The sequence below is a fragment of the Pseudophryne corroboree genome, chromosome 4 (assembly GCF_028390025.1).
Source record: "Pseudophryne corroboree isolate aPseCor3 chromosome 4, aPseCor3.hap2, whole genome shotgun sequence".
Lineage (NCBI taxonomy): Eukaryota > Metazoa > Chordata > Amphibia > Anura > Myobatrachidae > Pseudophryne > Pseudophryne corroboree.
The window spans coordinates 834,795,303-834,816,139 of NC_086447.1; the positions used below are offsets into that span (position 1 = coordinate 834,795,303).

A 20,837-nucleotide genomic window follows, 5' to 3' on the forward strand; every position below is an offset into this window, starting at 1 on the left:
TGTAATTTTTGAGACGACCCCCCACGGTCCCCGAGTCCGCTTGAGAAGCCCCAGCGTCATGCTGAGGCTTTTGTAGAAGCCGGGGAGGGCTTCTGATCCTGGGAAGGAGCTGCGTGTTGCTGTCTCTTCCCTCGACCTTTGCCTCGTGGCAGATATGAATAGCCCTTTGCTCTCTTATTTTTAAAGGAACGAAAGGGCTGCGGTTGAAAAGTCGGTGCCTTTTTCTGTTGGGGAGTGACTTGAGGTAGAAAGGTGGATTTCCCGGCTGTAGCCGTGGCCACCAAATCTGATAGACCGACTCCAAATAACTCCTCCCCTTTATACGGCAAAACTTCCATATGCCGTTTTGAATCCGCATCGCCTGTCCACTGTCGCGTCCATAAAGCTCTTCTGGCCGAAATGGACATAGCACTTACCCGTGATGCCAGTGTGCATATATCCCTCTGTGCATCACGCATATAAAGAAATGCATCCTTTATTTGTTCTAACGACAGTAAAATATTGTCCCTGTCCAGGGTATCAATATTTTCAATCAGGGATTCTGACCAAACTACCCCCGCACTGCCCATCCAGGCAGTCGCTACAGCTGGTCGTAGTATAACACCTGCATGTGTGTATATACTTTTTTGGATATTTTCCATCCTCCTATCTGATGGATCTTTAAGTGCGGCCGTCTCAGGAGAGGGTAACGCCACTTGTTTAGATAAGCGTGTTAGCGCCTTGTCCACCCTAGGAGGTGTTTCCCAGCGCTCCCTAACCTCTGGCGGGAAAGGGTATAATGCCAATAATTTCTTTGAAATTATCAGCTTTTTATCAGGGGCAACCCACGCTTCATTACACACGTCATTTAGTTCTTCTGATTCAGGAAAAACTATAGGTAGTTTTTTCATACCCCACATAATACCCTGTTTAGTGGTACCTGTAGTATCAGCTAAATGTAACGCCTCCTTCATTGCCAAAATCATATAACGTGTGGCCCTACTGGAAAATACGGTTGATTCGTCACCGTCACCACTGGAGTCATCGCCTGTGTCTGGGTCGACCGACTGAGGCAAAGGGCGTTTCACAGCCCCTGACGGTGTTTGAGTCGCCTGGACAGGCACTAATTGATTGTCCGGCCGTCTCATGTCGTCAAACGACTGCTTTAGCGTGTTGACACTATCCCGTAGTTCCATAAATAAAGGCATCCATTCTGGTGTCGACTCCCTAGGGGGTGACATCCTCATATTTGGCAATTGCTCCGCCTCCACACCAATATCGTCCTCATACATGTCGACACACACGTACCGACACACAGCAGACACACAGGGAATGCTCCTAACGAAGACAGGACCCACTAGCCCTTTGGGGAGACAGAGGGAGAGTTTGCCAGCACACACCAAAAGCGCTATATATATATCAGGGATAGCCTTATAATAAGTGCTCCCTTATAGCTGCTTTGTTATATCAAAATATCGCCATAAATGTGCCCCCCCCTCTCTGTTTTACCCTGTTTCTGTAGTGCAGTGCAGGGGAGAGACTTGGGAGCCGTCCTGACCAGCGGAGCTGTGAGAGGAAATGGCGCCGTGTGCTGAGGAGATAGGCCCCGCCCCTTTTCCGGCGGGCTCGTCTCCCGCTATTTAGAAAAATTAGGCAGGGGTTAAATATCTCCATATAGCCTCTAGGGCTATATGTGAGGTATTTTTAGCCTTTATAGGTACTCATTTGCCTCCCAGGGCGCCCCCCTCCCAGCGCCCTGCACCCTCAGTGACTGCCGTGTGAAGTGTGCTGAGAGGAAAATGGCGCACAGCTGCAGTGCTGTGCGCTACCTTTAGAAGACTGCAGGAGTCTTCAGCCGCCGATTCTGGACCTCTTCTGATTTCAGCATCTGCAAGGGGGCCGGCGGCGTGGCTCCGGTGACCATCCAGGCTGTACCTGTGATCGTCCCTCTGGAGCTTGATGTCCAGTAGCCAAGAAACCAATCCATCCTGCACGCAGGTGAGTTGACTCCTTCTCCCCTCAGTCCCTCGCTGCAGTGATCCTGTTGCCAGCAGGAATCACTGTAAAATAAAAAACCTAGCTAAACTTTCTCTAAGCAGCTCTTTAGGAGAGCCACCTAGATTGCACCCTTCTCGGCCGGGCACAAAATTCTAACTGGAGTCTGGAGGAGGGTCATAGGGGGAGGAGCCAGTGCACACCACCTGATCGGAAAAAGCTTTACTTTTTGTGCCCTGTCTCCTGCGGAGCCGCTATTCCCCATGGTCCTTTCAGGAACCCCAGCATCCACTAGGACGATAGAGAAACTGGGGGGAGACACGTCCCTGTTTTCAGGAATGCTGCCCAGCTCCGACCACCCCGGCAGCCTTTTAGTCAGGCTGGACTCAAGGGGCACTGCATGCATGCATCCATGCAGCGGCCGTTGTGCACATGCGCAGGTGCCCCACCATGTACATAAACTATCTCCTAATCAGGTCCTGTGTGTATTTATTATGGAAACCATCATGAAATGCTTTTAATTCTTTGTAAATTACCTTTTTTTCAAAACATCATAGGAATACTGTACATCAATCATTGTCACCTACAAACAGTATGTAACGCATAAAAGACACCATGAACAAGATAATACAGACAAAGATTTCCTAAACATAGCGATTGCTTAATAACCGGTTCTTACCTTGACAACAAGTTTGTTAGACATCATGTCAGTCAGTCCAGACACGAGACCTGTAATTAGTGCGATCAGCTCCAGTCAGAAAATTCACATTCTATTACTCAGCAAAACATGGTGGGACAGGCAGACAAACACCTGAGGGGTCCTCACGCCGGCTGTCAGGATGTATAGGTGTCTCTATAGGAAAAAGGAAGATGTTTTACAAGCATAAGGACTTTAACTCCCCAGAGAAGAGACAGGCATTAGGTCTAGTGTCACACTAGTGAGCCATACACCTACTTGTTACAAATGTGCCAAATGTAAGAGGGTGCGGGATTCAGAAACTGCTGAGACTTCAAAGTCAAATTTAAAGTGGCAACCTGGTTTTGATTAAACGGGATGCGGTCAGGATCCCAGCGTTCGGAATGCTGACACAGCATGGATTACAATTCCGATGCTGGTATTCCGAACGAGGAATTGCTGCCACTCAGGATAGGTAAGTCGCGGGGGGAGGGTTAGGCTCAGGCTGCAGGGGGAGGGTCAGGGTTAGGCTGCAGGGAGATAATAAATATGCAGGTGCGCGACCAACAGCAGCAGGTAGGAGGAAGGTCAATTCCTCAAAACTAAATAGTATAGAAAATGTTATACCAGCGCTGGCTGAATATATGAATCAATTAGAATTTGTGTTAATACTATAATAATATTAAAAATGATAATAAGGATGGTTTACTCTGTATAAAAAAGTCACAATTTATTTCACATAACATCTGTAACAGATCTAAAAGAAAGGAATTCCTATAGCCACTAGGTGGCGATAAAATTTCAATAAATCTTGTCTGGATAGAGTTTCATAGGTTCTCCTGTGTTAGAATTGTCCATTCCTAAAGGCTAGGACGACTTCCCTTTATGCATTCACTGTATGGGTAAATAATTACCAGATCCCCACGATGAGGAAGCTGGATCTTACCAGTGAAACGCGTTGAGCCTATCCTGTCCATTGGGACTTGAGCCTACTTGTCTGCCTGGATCCTGTTCTCCAAACCGGCCCGCTAAGCTGTGTCATTCCTCGGTACAATTTGGACGTTTTTCCCATCACTGGACCTTATCATCAAATCGGTCTACGCTACCCCTACAGCGATCAAAGGACTTGTTCCAACGCTGCTGCATACCAACGTGGGGATCTGGTAATTACAAAGGGGGGTACACACGTAGAGATGTGTGCTGAGCGATCATAGACCGCTCAGCACACATCTCTCCCCCCGCTCAGCACTCTGCGAGATGTATGCGGAGTGGAAGGGGGAGGGAAGAGCGCTCACATCACACAGCGGTGAAGTAAGCGACCTGACTAGATTTGGCATGCGTGCCAAATCTAGAGCCGGCGATAGCAACGCTCGGGACCACGCATCACTGTCGTCGGCACCCTACACACGGAACGATGTGTGCTTAATTTCTAAGCAATCAAGTCAGATTGCTTACAAATTAAGTAAAAATCGGTACGTGTGTACCCCCCTGTAGCGACGTGTGCTTAGATTCTAAGCAATCTGTCTAGATTGCTTAGAAAAGGAACACACGTCTCTCCGTGTGTATGCCCATGACTCTAGATTGTACCTGCATGCAGGCCAATCTGGTTACATCGCTCACTTCACCGCTGGGTGAAGTGAGCGCCCCCCCCCCCCTTCCCCCCCTTCGCTCAGCACACATCGCGGGGGAGACAGAGCAGAATGGCTGACACATGGTTCTTCATTATTTTTCAGGTTAGGTACTTAGCGGTGGGTTAGGATTAGTGTCAAAAAAATAAAAATAAAGGAATCACATGATGACTATTTAATTGCCGACCTTTTAACAGTCTATCTATATACTGGTAATCTTTTAATCCACATCAGCCTGACAATTCCATAACACACAACAGTCATTAGCAATCTGTTGTATAACAAAAGTACAAAGAACGCAAGATGCCTGAAGTTGTGCTAAGAGGGCATATTCCATATTCCCCAGTGGAGGATAAAAATAGAGGTGCTTAATTACTTGTATAATAGTAGATGTTATTATTATTATGGCGCCACAAGGGATCCACAGTGCCCAATTACAGAGTAAATAAATTAAAAATCAAAACCGGACAGTAGTTATTTACAGTTGAAGACAATATAGGACATGTACAGGGTAAATAAACACTAACATAAGTATCAGGGTGGCAGAAAACCACGGGATTAGGTGCAGTCGAGGATGATTTAAGTAAGAGAAGGACAACAACATGAGGATTGCCCCTCCCCTTTACATTCTAAAGGGGAGGGGTGACACAGATGGGGTAGACAGTGAGCGTGTAACAGAGTGTTAGGATGAGATTGGGCCGAGTTTGGTGAAGAAGTGGGTCTTGAGAGTCCGTTTGAAATTTTGTAGAGAGGTGGAAAGTCTGAGGGGGAGAGGTAGGGAATTCCAGAGAAAGGGAGCAGCACATGAGAAATCTTGAAGGTAGGATAGGGAGGAAATAATCAGTCAGCAGGAGAGGCGGCGTGTATTAGCAGAGCGAAGAGGACGGGTGGGATAATAAAGAGAAAGAGAGAGATGAGGTCAGAGATGTAAATGGGAGAGGAGTAGGTGAGTGGATTCTGAAAGGGAAGGGAGCCAGTGTGGGGCTTGTAGGAGAGGGGAGGTGGATGTACTGTGGGCCTAATTCAGACCTGATCGCTCGCTAGGGGTTTTTGCACTGCTGCGAGCAGATAGTCGCCGCCCATAGGAGAGTGTATGTTTGCTTTGCAAGTGTGCGATCGCATGTGCAGCCTGACGGTACAAAAAAGTTTTGTGCAGTTTCTGAGTTGCCCAGGACTTACTCAGCCGCTGCGATCACTTCAGCCTGTCTGAGGCCGGAATTGACGCCAGGCACCCGCCCTGCAAACGCTTAGACACACCTGCGTTTCTCCAAACACTCCCAGAAAACAGTCAGTTGACACCCACAAACGCCCTCTTCCTGTCAATCTCCTTGCGATCGGCTGTGCGAACAGATTCTTCATACAAATACATCGCTGGGCAACGATCCGCTTTGTACCAGTACGACGCATCTGCACATTGCGGTGCATACGCATGCGCAGTTCTGACCTGATCACAGCGCAGCGAAAAAAAAACAGCGTGCGATCAGGTCTGAATGACCCCCTGTGTTTGGTAAGCAAGATGAGCCGGGCAGCAGCATTGAGGATAGATTAGAGGTGAGAGGTGTAATTTTCAGGGATGCCAGTTAGGAGGAGATTGCAATAGTCCAGTCTGCAGATGACCAGTGAGTGGTAAAAGTATTCTGTGTTTACCAGACATTCGCCTCCATTTTACTACTACAGGTGCTCATCTTTTTGATGCGATGCAACATGCTACAACACGGCTTTCTCTTACGTCCTAGAGGATGCTGGGGTCCATTTAGTACCATGGGGTATAGACGGATCCTTTGGGAGCCACTGGCACTTTAAGAGTTTAATAGTGTGGGCTGGCCCCTCCCTCTATGCCCCTCCTACCAGACTCAGTTTAGAAAATGTGCCCGGAGGAGCCGGTCACAGCTAGGGGAGCTCTTAGGAGTTTTTCTGGTTTTATTATATTCTGAGTTTAGTTAGGTACAGGCAGGCTGCTGGCAACAGCCACCCTGCTTCGTGGGACTTGGGGGGGGGGGGGGGGGGGGGGTTTGAGAGAGTAGGAACCAACTCCAGAAGTTACTGGTTCTCTGTCTCCGCTGACAGGACACAGAGCTCCGGAGGGTGCTGATCGCAAGCCCACGAGGCGACCGCTCACTCCCGCAGCACAGCCGCCACCCCCTATCAGAGCCGGAAGAGAGAAGAGTGCTGAGTACAGTGCCGGTGGCCCGGTTAGCGGGTCACCGGCGGGAATGGTGGCACAAGGGTGGGAGCGCAGCTCTGACAGGCTGCGCTCCATAAAGGCTCAGCAACATGTGCATGTAGACGCTGCTGAGGGCTGTCCTGGGCCAGCAAGAACACCCTAACACTGGTGTATATAGCTAACATGGGATAATCCCGCTGTTAGCACCATGAGACCTCAGACCAGTATAATCATTGTGTGGGAAGCCGCGTGCCATTACAGGGGGCAGGCTTCTCCTCAGAGTGGATCCAGCACTCACCAGTGCCATTTTCTCGCTGCAGAACAGGATGCTGACAGGGAGCGCTGAACCCCACATAAACTCCAGTTACTGCGGTACCAGGGTGTTATAGCAGGGGGGGTGGGGGGACATTACCATGTCTAAGGGCTCTGTATCATGTGCTGCAGAGTGTGTATCTTCTCCAGAGGAGTCTATTCCATGTACTCAGGACTGCAATGTGCTTTCTCAGACTTCTGAATCTGAACCCCCCATGGATGGATTCTTTAAGAGGAATGATATCCCAAATTTCATCAAGGATGTCCCATGATGAGAAAGAGATGCAGTTTTTGAGAAAATCTGTAGAGGCGTTGCAGCATTCAGCTCCCACTACTTCCTCTACTAACCCACCTACATACCCAGAGAAGCGTACACTTGCCCAGATAATACAAGTTGATACTGATACCGACTCTGATACAGGGGACGGTGATGGAGACATGCAGGGAGGTGATGCAACCCTTGCTAAGGGGGTGCAGCTAATGGGGGTAATTCCAAGTTGATCGCAACAGGAACATTTTTAGCAGTGGGGCAAAACCATGTGCACTGCAGGGGGGCAGATATAACATTTGCAGAAAGAGTTAGATCTGGGTGGGTTATTTTATTTCTGTGCAGGGTAAATACTGGCTGCTTTATTTTTACACTGCAATTTAGATTGCAGATTGAACACACCACACCCAAATCTGACTCTCTGTACATGTTACATCTGCCCCCCCCCTGCAGTGCACATGGTTTTGCCCAACTGCTAACAAAATTCCTGCTGCGATCAACTTGGAATTGCCCCCAATGATTGAAGCCATTAGGGATGTTTTACATATTTCTGAGAAGGTACCTGAACAAGTAGAGGAATCTTATTTTACGGAAAATAGGAAATCCTCGCTCACCTTCCCGGCTTCTATGGAGTTAAATTCTTTATTTGAAAAATCCTGGGAAAACCCAGAGAAAAAATTCCAGATCCCTAAAAGAATTTTAATTGCTTTCCCATTCACTGAGGAGGATAGAAAGAAGTGGGAAAACCCACGTAGACGCTTCTGTTTCTAGGTTGTCTAAAAGAGCCGGCTGACAGCAAGATTGAGACTACACTCAAATCACTATACACTGCTACAGGTGTGGCGTTAAGGGCCACTATTGCTTGTGCGTGGATCTCTAAAGCCATAGTAAAGTGGTCAGGCACATTACTAGAGGACTTAGATACTATGGATAGGAGTGACATTGAATTATTTTTGCGTCACACACAGGATTCTGCTGGGTTCATGGTGGAGGCCATGAAGGACCTTGGCATGCTGAATGCGAGGGCTACTTCCATGGAGGTTTCGGCGCGCAGAGGACTCTGGCTACGCCAATGGACTGCGGATGCAGAATCCAAGAAAAGTGTGGAGAACCTACCCTTCACAGGTCAAGCTCTGTTTGGGGACGCATTGGATGCATTGATCTCCACGGCAACTGCGAGTATGTCGACCTTTCTCCCATTAGCAGCACCACCGACTAGGAAATCTAATCCTACGTCTAAACTGCATTCCTTTCGGACCGCAAAATTTAAAAAACCCAAATCCCCTTCCACCTTCTTTAGGGGGTGGTCGGGAAAAATCCAGAAAACCTGCACCGACAGGTTCTCAGGAACAGAAACCAGGTTCTGCTTACTCAAAATCTTCAGCATGACGGTGGACCTCCCAGCCTGGAAATCAGACAGGTGGGAGCGAGACTAAAAAATTTCAGTCACATCTGGGCGTCATCATGCCTAGACCCCTGGGTGACAGACATTGTTACCCAGGGCTACAGACTGGAGTTTCAGGAACTCCCACCTCACAGATTCTTCAAATCAGGATTACCAGTTTCGCTGACAGAAAGTGCTATCCTGCAGGAAGCCATTCAAAAACTGGTCTGAACACATGTTATTTTTCCAGTTCCACCTCACCTAAAACACAAGGGTTATTACTCAAACCTGTTTGCGGTGCCAAAACCGGACGGTTTGGTAAGGTCGATATTAAACCTAAAGTCATTGAACCCCTACTTGAGGGAATTCAAATTCAAGATGGAGTCTCTGAGAGCGGTGATCTCAGGTCTGGAAGAGGGGGAATTCCGAGTATCCATGGATATCAAGGATGCGTACCTTCACATTCCGATCTGGCCGCCTCACCAGGCTTATCTCCGATTGGCCTTTTGGCCTGTCCACAGCACCGAGGGTGTTCACCAAGGTCATGGCATAGATGATGCTACTCCTTCGCAGGCAAGGAGTGAACATAATTCCATATCTGGCCGATCTGCTGATAAAATCATCTTCCAGGGAGAGGTTGTTGCAGAGTATTGCTCTCTCAACTCGACTACTCCAGGATCATGGGTGGTGTCACAATCCTGACTGTAGGTTTCTTATTTGGTGACTTACCCCTGTCATCTGCCCCGGATCCTGTGTCTTTTTCTCACTGAGTTAAACAGCTTGTCAGCACTATGAGTTTTCCTGTGTTCTCTGCCTGAAAGGTAATAGTTAATTAGCTCCACCTGTGGTGATCTCCTGTGTGAGGCTGAATTCAGTAATCTGAAGTTTGGGCCTAAAAGCCAGCATCCTATGTTTTGCAGAAGTTCAGGCTTCAGTGTTCTCTCGGCCTGCTAGGCCTCATTCTACATCACAGCCTTGGCTAGAGTAGTCACATGACAGTGACTGTTCACCTGACCCAGAGTGGTCCAATCCTCTGCCAGCCTGAGACTCTCTGCATCACCTAATCCTGCTCACCAATCACCAAGGACCAGGAAGTATAAATTGGGAGACTGAGTTGGAAACTGGGCCAGTTCCTCGTGTCACACACAGCTATGTGTGAGCTTTAATGCTGAGCTCCCTAAAGTTGTGATCTCCAGAGCTCCCGTATCCCTGTGGCCTCCGTGCCTCTGCACCTCGTGCCTCCAGTACCTCCGTGCCTCAGCATCTCTGTGCTTTCAGCACCTCGTGCCTTAGTACCTCTGTGCCTCCAGTACCTCCGTGCCTCCGTGCCTCAGAATCTCCGTGCCTCAGAATCTCCGTGCCTCTGCACCACCGAGCCTCGGCACCACCGAGCCTCTGCACCTCCGAGCCTCTGCATCTGTGCCTCCAGCACCTCGTGCCTCAGCACCTCGTGCTTCCAGCATCTCCGTGCCTCCAGCACCTCGTGCCTCCAGCACCTCGTGCCTCCAGTATCTCTGTGCCTCCAGCACCCCGTGCCTCCAGTATCCCGTGCCTCAGCACCTCCGTGCTTCCAGCATCTCCGTGACTCAGCACCTCGTGCCTCCAGTACCTCCGTGCTTTCAGTACCTCCGTGCCTCAGCACCTCCGTGCTTCCAGTATCTCCGTGACTCAGCACCTCGTGCCTCCAGCACCCCGTGCCTCAGCACCTCCGTGCCTCCAGCATCTCCGTGCCTCCAGCATCTCCGTGCCTCCAGCACCTCGTGCCTCCAGTACCTCCGTGCCTCAGCACCTCCGTGCTTCCAGCACCCCAGTGTCTCTACGCACCCCAGTGTCTCTACGCACCCCAGTACCTCCAAGCACCTCAGTGCGTCCAAGCACTTCCGTGCCTCCTAGTACCTCAGTGTCTCCAAGCGCCTCCGCGCCTCCTAGCATCTCAGTGTCTCCAAGCACCCAGTGCACTTTAGCGCAGTTGTACCTGGTATCTTCACTGATTCATCAGCGCCTTTCCAGTTCTGTCTTTCAGGAGACCTTCAGCGTGCCTCCTGTCTGCCGACCTAATCCTGCATGAGGAGAACCTAGATTCGGCCATCTCTGCTGCGGTTCCTCTTCCCAGTCACCAGAAGAAACCCCGAGTCCACAACACTCCCAAACCAGGTCAGTGGTAGTATTCATATAATCCTCCAGTCGCCCGCACAGACTTCACTAACACCGGGTTCACAAAACCTCAGTCATGACAGGTGGATCCTGAACCTTCCAAAGTCACATTTGGAGCCGACAAGGAGACTGCCCTTCCTGGGGTTGATATTCGACACGGAAGTGCAGCGGGTGTTTCTGCCAGTGGAGAAAGCGTTGGTGATCCAATCAATGGTTCGGGATGTCTTGAAGCCAGCCCGGGTGTCGGTTCATCAGTGCATTCGCCTTCTGGGGAAGATGGTTGCCTTCTATGAGGCTCTACAATACGGAAGATTCCGTGCAAGGTTCTTCCAGCTGGATCTCCTGGACAGGTGGTCAGGATCACACCTTCACATGCACCGGCGGATACGCCTGTCGCCGAAAGCCAGAATTTCACTCCTCTGGTGGCTGCAAACTTCTCACCTACTCGAGGGCCGCAGGTTCGGGATTCAGAATTGGATCCTTCTAACCACGGATTCAAGTCTCAGAGGTTGGGGAGCGGTCACCCAAGGGGAAAATGTCCAAGGAAGGTGGTCAAGTCTGGAATCCATCCTTTCCGATAAACATTCTGGAGCTAAGGGCCATATACAACGGCCTTCTTCAAGTAGCGCATCTTCTGCAAGATTGGGCCATTTAGGTTGAGTCAGACAATGTAACGGCAGTGTCCTACATAAACCGACATGGCGGAGCGAAGAGCAGAGCGGCAATGTCAGAGGTAACAAGAATCCTCCTCTGGGCAGAAAAGCACACGGTGGCGCTATCAGCAATCTTCATTCCGGGAGTGGACAACTGGGAAGTGGACTTCCTCAGCAAATACGATCTCCATCCAGGAGAATGGTGGACTCCACCCGGAGGTGTTCGCAGAGGTGACAAGTCGATGGAGTTTACTTCAGGTAGATATGATGGCCTCTCGCCTCAACAAGAAGCTTCGGAGGTACTGTTACAGGTCAAGAGACCCACAGGCAGTGGATGCACTGGTAACTCCGTGGGTGTTCCAATCAGTGTATGTTTTCCCTCCACTTCCACTTATCACAAGGATTATCAAACTAATAAAAAGAACAAGAGTTCAGGCGATCCTCATTGCTCCTGACTGGCCAAGGAGGGCTTGGTACGCGGATCTTCTGGAATTACTGCTGGAGGATCCGAGGCCTCTTCTGCAACAGGGGCCATTCGCCTATCCAGACTTACCGCGGCTACGTTTGGTGGCATGGAGGTTGAACGCCAGATCTTAGCTCGGAAGGGCATTCCAAAAAAGGTCATTCCTACCCCGATTCAAGCTAGGAAGGGAATTACGTCTAAACATTACCATCGGATTTGAAAAAAGTATGTGTCTTGGTGTGAATCCAAGAAGTTTCCAACAATGGAGTTTCAACTGGGTCGGTTTCTCCTCTTTCTGCAAGCAGGTGTGGACGTGGGCCTCCGCTTTGGCTCCATAAAGGTTCAGATTTCGGCCTTGTCCATTTTCTTCCAGAAACAATTGGTTGTGGTGCTGCAGTTCCTGCAATCGGATTGGTTCGAGCCTTTGCAGGAGGTGGACGTCAAGTTTCTTACGTGGAAGTTGGTCACACTGTTGGCATTGACATCTGCTAGACGCGTGTCAGAATTGGGGGCATTGTCATGCAAGAGCCCCTACTTGATTTTCCATGAAGATAGGGCTGAGCTCAGAACCCGTCAGCAATTTCATCCGAAGGTTATATCAGCCTTTCATACCAACCTACCTATTGTGGTGCAAGTGGCTACTGACTCCTCAATTACCTCAAAGTCCTTGGATGTGGTGAGGGCTTTGAAAAATTATGTGAAGAGAACTTCTTGTCACAGGAAGTCGGACGCTTTATTTGTCCTTTATGATCCCAACAAGGGCCCTCATTCAGAGTTGTTCGCTCGTTCTTTTTCATCGCATCGCAGCGATTTTCCACAAACTGCACATGCGCAATGTTCGCACTGCGACTGCGCCAAGTAAATTTGCTAAGAAGTTTGGTATTTTACTCACGGCATTACGAAGTTTTTTCTTCGTTCTGGTGATCGTTGTGTGATTGACAGGAAGTGGGTGTTTCTGGGCGGAAACTGGCCGTTTTATGGGAGTGTGTGAAAAAACGCTGCCGTTTCTGGGAAAAACGCGGGAGTGGCTGGAGAAACGGGGGAGTGTCTGGGCGAACGCTGGGTGTGTTTGTGACGTCAAACCAGGAACGAAACTGACTGAACTGATCGCAGTGGCAGAGTAAGTGTCGAGCTACTCAGAAACTGCTTAGAAATTTCTATTCGCAATTTTGAGAATCTTTCGTTCGCATATTTGCTGAGCTAAGATTCACTCCCAGTAGGCGGCGGCTTAGCGTGTGTAATGCTGCTAAAAGCAGCTTGCGAGCAAACAACTCGGAATGAGGGCCAAGGTTTGGTGTCCTACTTCTAAGCAGACGATTTCTCGCTGGATCAGGTTTACTATCCAGCATGCTTATTTGACGGCAGGCTTGCCGTGTCCAAAATCTGTTATGGCCCACTCTAGTCGTAAAGTGGGTTCTTCCAGGGCGGCTGCCCGGGTGTCTCGGCTTTACAGCTTTGCCGAGAAGCTACTTGGTCTGGTTCGAAAACGTTTGCTAAGTTCTACAAGTTCGATACTTTGGCCTCTGAGGACCTAAAGTTTGGTCAATCTGTTCTGCAGGAACCTCAGCACTCTCCCTCCCATACTGGGAGCTTTGCTACATCCCCATGGTAATAAATGGACCCCAGCATCCTCTAGGACGTAAGAGAAAAATAAGAATTTACTTACCGATAATTCTATTTCTCATAGTCCGTAGTGGATGCTGGGAACTCCGTAAGGACCATGGGGAATAGCGGCTCCGCAGGAGACTGGGCACAAAAGTAAAAGCTTTATGACTAGCTGGTGTGCACTGGCTCCTCCCCCTATGACCCTCCTCCAAGCCTCAGTTAGGATACTGTGCCCGGACGAGCGTACATAATAAGGAAGGATCTTGAATCCCGGGTAAGACTCATACCAGCCACACCAATCACACCGTACAACCTGTGATCTGAACCCAGTTAACAGTATGATAAACGTAGGAGCCTCTGAAAAGATGGCTCACAACAATAAACAACCCGATTTTTGTAACAATAACTATATACAAGTATTGCAGACGGATTGCACTTGGGATGGGCGCCCAGCATCCACTACGGACTATGAGAAATAGAATTATCGGTAAGTAAATTCTTATTTTCTCTGACGTCCTAGTGGATGCTAGGAACTCCGTAAGGACCATGGGGATTATACCAAAGCTCCCAAACGGGCGGGAGAGTGCGGATGACTCTGCAGCACCGAATGAGAGAACTCCAGGTCCTCCTCAGCCAGGGTATCGAATTTGTAAAATTTAGCAAACGTGTTTGCCCCTGACCAAGTAGCTGCTCTGCAAAGTTGTAAAGCCGAGACCCCTCGGGCAGCCGCCCAAGATGAGCCCACCTTCCTTGTGGAATGGGCTTTTACAGATTTTGGCTGTGGCAGGCCTGCCACAGAATGTGCAAGCTGAATCGTACTACAAATCCAACGAGCAATCGTCTGCTTAGAAGCAGGAGCACCCAGCTTGTTGGGTGCATACAGGATAAACAGCGAGTCAGATTTTCTGACTCCAGCCGTCCTGGAAACATATATTTTCAGGGCCCTGACTACGTCCAGCAACTTGGAGTCCTCCAAGTCCCTAGTAGCCGCAGGCACCACAATAGGCTGGTTCATGTGAAACGCTGAAACCACCTTAGGGAGAAATTGAGGGCGAGTCCTCAGTTCTGCCCTGTCCGAATGAAAAATTAGGTAAGGGCTTTTATATGATAAAGCCGCCAATTCTGAGACACGCCTGGCTGAAGCCAGGGCTAACAGCATGACCACTTTCCATGTGAGATATTTTAATTCCACAGTGGTGAGTGGTTCAAACCAATGTGACTTTAGGAGACTCAACACTACATTGAGATCCCAAGGTGCCACTGGAGGCACAAAAGGAGGCTGTATATGCAGTACCCCTTTGACAAACGTCTGAACTTCAGGCACTGAAGCCAGTTCTTTTTGGAAGAATATTGACAGGGCCGAAATTTGAACCTTAATGGACCCTAATTTTAGGCCCATAGATAGTCCTGTTTGCAGGAAATGCAGGAAACGACCCAGTTGAAATTCCTCTGTAGGGGCCTTCTTGGTCTCACACCACGCAACATATTTTCGCCAAATGCGGTGATAATGTTTCGCGGTTACATCCTTCCTGGCCTTGATCAGGGTAGGGATGACTTCATCTGGAATGCCTTTTTCCTTCAGGATCCGGCGTTCAACCTCCATGCCGTCAAACGCAGCCGCGGTAAGTCTTGGAACAGACAAGGTCCCTGCTGGAGCAGGTCCTTTCTTAGAGGTAGAGGCCACGGGTCCTCCGTGAGCATCTCTTGAAGTTCCGGGTACCAAGTCCTCCTTGGCCAATCCGGAGCCACGAGTATAGTTCTTACTCCTCTCCTTCTTATGATTCTCAATACTTTGGGTATGAGAGGCAGAGGAGGGAACACATACACTGACTGGTACACCCACGGTGTTACCAGAGCGTCCACCGCTATCGCCTGAGGGTCCCTTGACCTGGCGCAATATCTGTCTAGTTTCTTGTTGAGACGAGACGCCATCATGTCCACCTTTGGTTTTTCCCAACGGTTTACAATCACGTGGAAGACTTCTGGGTGAAGTCCCCACTCCCCCGGGTGGAGGTCGTGTCTGCTGAGGAAGTCTGCTTCCCAGTTGTCCACTCCCGGAATGAACACCGCTGACAGTGCTGTCACATAATTTTCCGCCCAGCGAAGAATTCTTGCAGCTTCTGCCATTGCCCTCCTGCTTCTTGTGCCGCCCTGTCTGTTTACGTGGGCGACTGCCGTGATGTTGTCCGATTGGATCAATACCGACTGACCCTGAAGCAGAGGCCTTGCTTGACTTAGGGCATTGTAAATTGCCCTTAGTTCCAGGATATTTATGTGAAGAGACGTTTCCATGCTTGACCACAAGCCCTGGAAATTTCTTCCCTGTGTGACTGCTCCCCAGCCTCTCAGGCTGGCATCCGTGGTCACCAGAATCAAGTCCTGAATGCCGAATCTGCGGCCCTCTAGAAGATGAGCACTCTGCAACCACCACAGGAGAGACACCCTTGTCCTTGGAGATAGGGTTATCCGCTGATGCATCTGAAGATGCGATCCGGACCATTTGTCCAGCAGATCCCACTGAAAAGTTCTTGCATGGAATCTTCCGAATGGAATCGCTTCGTAAGAAGCCACCATCTTTCCCAGGACCCTTGTGCATTGATGCACTGACACTTGTCCTGGTTTCAGGAGGTTCCTGACTAGCTCGGATAACTCCCTGGCCTTCTCCTCCGGGAGAAACACCTTTTTCTGGACTGTGTCCAGAATCATCCCTAGGAACAGTAGACGTGTTGTTGGAATCAGCTGCGATTTTGGAATATTTAGAATCCACCCGTGCTGACGTAGCACTACCTGAGATAGTGCTACTCCGACCTCTAACTGTTCCCTGGACCTTGCCCTTATCAGGAGATCGTCCAAGTAAGGGATAATTAAGACGCCTTTTCTTCGAAGAAGAATCATCATTTCGGCCATTACCTTGGTAAAGACCCGTGGTGCCGTGGACAATCCAAACGGCAGCGTCTGAAACTGATGACAGTTTTGTACCACAAACCTGAGGTACCCTTGGTGAGAAGGGTAGATTGGGACATGGAGATAAGCATCTTTGATGTCCAGAGACACCATATAGTCCCCTTCTTCCAGGTTCGCTATCACTGCTCTGAGTGACTCCATCTTGAATTTGAACCTTTTTATGTAAGTGTTCAATGATTTCAGATTTAAAATCGGTCTCACCGAGCCGTCCGGCTTCGGTACCACAAACAGCGTGGAGTAATACCCCTTTCCCTGTTGTAGGAGGGGTACCTTGATTATCACCTGCTGGGAATACAGCTTGTGAATAGCTTCCAGTACTGCCTCCCTGTCGGAGGGAGACGTTGGTAGAGCAGACTTCAGGAACCGGCGAGGGGGAGACGTCTCGAATTCCAATTTGTACCCCTGTGATACTACCTGCAGGATCCAGGGGTCCACTTGCGAGTGAGCCCACTGCGCGTTGAAATTTTTGAGACGGGCCCCCACCGTGCCTGAGTCCGCTTGTAAAGCCCCAGCGTCATGCTGAAGACTTGGCAGAAGCGGGGGAGGGCTTCTGATCCTGGGAAGAGGCTGCCTGCTGCAGTCTTTTTCCCCTTCCTCTGCCCCGGGGCAGAAATGAGTGGCCTTTTGCCCGCTTGCCCTTATGGGGACGAAAGGACTGAGTTTGAAAAGACGGTGTCTTTTTCTGCTGAGAGGTGACCTGGGGTAAAAAGGTGGATTTCCCAGCCGTCGCCGTGGCCACCAGGTCCGATAGACCGACCCCAAATAACTCCTCCCCTTTATACGGCAAAACTTCCATATGCCGTTTGGAATCCGCATCACCTGACCACTGTCGTGTCCATAAACTTCTTCTGGCAGAAATGGACAGCGCACTTACTCTTGATGCCAGGGTGCAAATATCCCTCTGTGCATCTCGCATATATAGTAATGCATCCTTTAAATGCTCTATAGTCAATAATATACTGTCCCTATCCAGGGTATCAATATTTTCAGTCAGGGAATCCGACCAAGCCACTCCAGCGCTGCACATCCAGGCTGAGGCGATTGCTGGTCGTAGTATAACACCAGTATGTGTGTATATACCCTTTAGGATATTTTCCAGCTTTCTATCAGCTGGTTCCTTGAGGGCGGCCGTATCAGGAGACGGCAACGCCACTTGTTTTGATAAGCGTGTGAGCGCCTTATCTACCCTAGGGGGTGTTTCCCAACGCGCCCTAACCTCTGGCGGGAAAGGGTATAATGCCAATAATTTATTAGAAATCAGCAGTTTTTTTATCGGGGGAAACCCACGCTTTGTCACACACCTCATTTAATTCATCTGATTCAGGAAAAACTATGGGTAGTTTTTTCACACCCCACATAATACCCCTTTTTGTGGTACTTGTAGTATCAGAAATGTTCAAAGCCTCCTTCATTGCCGTGATCATGTAACGTGTGGCCCTACTGGACATTACGTTTGTCTCGTCACCGTCGACGCTGGAGTCAGTATCCGTGTCTGGGTCTGTGTCGACCATCTGAGGTAACGGGCGCTTTAGAGCCCCTGACGGTGTTTGAGACGCCTGGACAGGCACTAACTGATTTGCCGGCTGTCTCATGTCGTCAACAGTTTTTTGCAAAGTGCTGACACTGTCACGTAATTCCTTCCATACGACCATCCAGTCAGGTGTCGACTCCCTAGGGGGTGACATCACTATTACAGGCAATTGCTCCGCCTCCACATCATTTTCCTCCTCATACATGTCGACACAATCGTACCGACACACAGCACACACACAGGGAATGCTCTGATAGAGGACAGGACCCCACGAGCCCCTTGGGGAGACAGAGGGAGAGTTTGCCAGCACACACCAGAGCGCTATATATATACAGGGATAACCTTATATAAGTGTTTCTCCCTTCTATAGCTGCTGTATTTGTATTATCTGCCAATTAGTGCCCCCCCTCTCTTGTTTTACCCTGATTCTGTAGCAGGACTGCAGGGGAGAGTCAGGGAGCCGTCCTTCCAGCGGAGCTGTGAGGGAAAATGGCGCTTGTGTGCTGAGGAGATAGGCTTCGCCCCCTTTTCGGCGGCCTTTTCTCCCGCTTTTTTTAGGAAAACTGGCAGGGGTTAAATGCATCCATATAGCCCAGGAGCTATATGTGATGCATTTCTTTAGCCATATAAGGTTTAAAACGTGTTTTATTGCGTCTCAGGGCGCTCCCCCCCAGCGCCCTGCACCCTCAGTGACCGGAGTGTGAAGTGTGCTGAGAGCAATGGCGCACAGCTGCAGTGCTGTGCGCTACCTTATTGAAGACAGGAACGTCTTCTGCCGCCGATTTTTCCGGACCTCTTCGCTCTTCTGGCTCTGTAAGGGGGCCGGCGGCGCGGCTTCGGGACCCATCCAAGCTGAGCCTGTGATCGTCCCTCTGGAGCTAATGTCCAGTAGCCAAGAAGCCCAATCCACTCTGCATGCAGGTGAGTTCGCTTCTTCTCCCCTTAGTCCCACGATGCAGTGAGCCTGTTGCCAGCAGGTCTCACTGAAAATAAAAAACCTATTTAAACTTTTACTCTAAGCAGCTCAGGAGAGCTACCTAGCATGCACCCTTCTCGGCCGGGCACAAAAATCTAACTGAGGCTTGGAGGAGGGTCATAGGGGGAGGAGCCAGTGCACACCAGCTAGTCATAAAGCTTTTACTTTTGTGCCCAGTCTCCTGCGGAGCCGCTATTCCCCATGGTCCTTACGGAGTTCCCAGCATCCACTAGGACGTCAGAGAAATAAGAATTTACTCACCGGTAATTCTATTTCTCGTAGTCCGTAGTGGATGCTGGGTACTCCGTAAGGACCATGGGGAATAGACGGGCTCCGCAGGAGACTGGGCACTCTTTAAAGAAAGATTAGGTACTACATCTGGTGTGCACTGGCTCCTCCCTCTATGCCCCTCCTCCAGACCTCAGTTAGGGAAACTGTGCCCGGAAGAGCTGACATTACTAGGAAAGGATTTCGAATCCAGGGTAAGACTCATACCAGCCACACCAATCACACCGTACAACTCGTGATAACTATACCCAGTTAACAGTATGAACAACAGCTGAGCCTCGTTAAACAGATGGCTCAGAACAAAAACCCTATAGTTAAGCAATAACTATATACAAGTATTGCAGAAGTCCGCACTTGGGACGGGCTCCCAGCATCCACTACGGACTACGAGAAAATAAGATTTTACTTACCGATAAATCTATTTCTCGTAGTCCGTAGTGGATGCTGGGACTCCGTCAGGACCATGGGGATTAGCGGCTCCGCAGGAGACAGGGCACAAAAATAAAAGCTTTAGGACTAGGTGGTGTGCACTGGCTCCTCCCCCTATGACCCTCCTCCAAGCCTCAGTTAGGATACTGTGCCCGGACGAGCGTACACAATAAGGAAGGATTTTGAATCCCGGGTAAGACTCATACCAGCCACACCAATCACACCGTACAACTTGTGATCTGAACCCAGTTAACAGTATGACAAACGTAGGAGCCTCTGAACAGACGGCTCACAACAATAACAACCCGATTTTTTTGTAACAATAACTATGTACAAGTATTGCAGACAATCCGCACTTGGGATGGGCGCCCAGCATCCACTACGGACTACGAGAAATAGATTTATCGGTAAGTAAAATCTTATTTTCTCTGACGTCCTAGTGGATGCTGGGACTCCGTCAGGACCATGGGGATTATACCAAAGCTCCCAAACGGGCGGGAGAGTGCGGATGACTCTGCAGCACCGAATGAGAGAACTCCAGGTCCTCTTTAGCCAGGGTATCAAATTTGTAGAATTTTACAAACGTGTTCTCCCCCGACCACGTAGCTGCTCGGCAGAGTTGTAATGCCGAGACCCCTCGGGCAGCCGCCCAAGATGAGCCCACCTTCCTTGTGGAATGGGCCTTGATAGATTTAGGCTGTGGCAGGCCTGCCACAGAATGTGCAAGTTGAATTGTGCTACAAATCCAACGAGCAATCGTCTGCTTAGAAGCAGGAGCACCCAGCTTGTTGGGTGCATACAGTATAAACAGCGAGTCAGATTTTCTGACTCCAGCCGTCCTTGAAATATATATTTTCAATGCCCTGACAACGTCCAGCAACTTGGAATCCTCCAAATCGCTAGTAGCCGCAGGCACCACAATAGGCTGGTTCAGGTGAAACGCTGAAACCACCTTAGGCAGAAACTGAGGACGCGTCCGCAGTTCTGCCCTGTCCGAATGGAAAATCAGATATGGGCTTTTATACGATAAAGCCGCCAATTCTGACACTCTCCTGGCTGAAGCCAGGGCCAGTAGCATGGTTACTTTCCATGTAAGATATTTCAAATCCACCGATTTGAGTGGCTCAAACCAATGGGATTTGAGAAAATCCAAAACTACATTAAGATCCCACGGAGCCACTGGGGGCACAACCGGGGGCTGTATATGTAGTACTCCTTTTACAAAAGTCTGGACTTCAGGAACTGAAGCCAATTCTTTCTGGAAGAAAATCGACAGGGCCGAAATTTGAACCTTAATGGACCCTAATTTGAGGCCCATAGACAATCCTGTTTGCAGGAAATGTAGGCATCGACCCAGTTGAAATTCCT

General features: G+C 49.6%; 1 protein-coding gene across 3 annotated transcripts in view; it reads right to left on the reverse strand.

Moving 5' to 3' along the window:
* The window catches only part of SLX4IP (SLX4 interacting protein), a 481,037-nt gene that overhangs the window by 431,199 nt on the left and 29,001 nt on the right, over positions 1 to 20,837 (reverse strand). For all 3 annotated transcript variants that reach the window (XM_063918550.1, XM_063918548.1, XM_063918549.1), the window contains exon 2: positions 2,654 to 2,827. Coding sequence is in view for 1 of the 3 variants with exons in the window: in XM_063918549.1 (XP_063774619.1) it covers positions 2,654 to 2,680 (27 nt within the window). In the remaining 2 variants the exon portion in view is untranslated. The remainder of the gene's footprint in view (positions 1 to 2,653; positions 2,828 to 20,837) is intronic.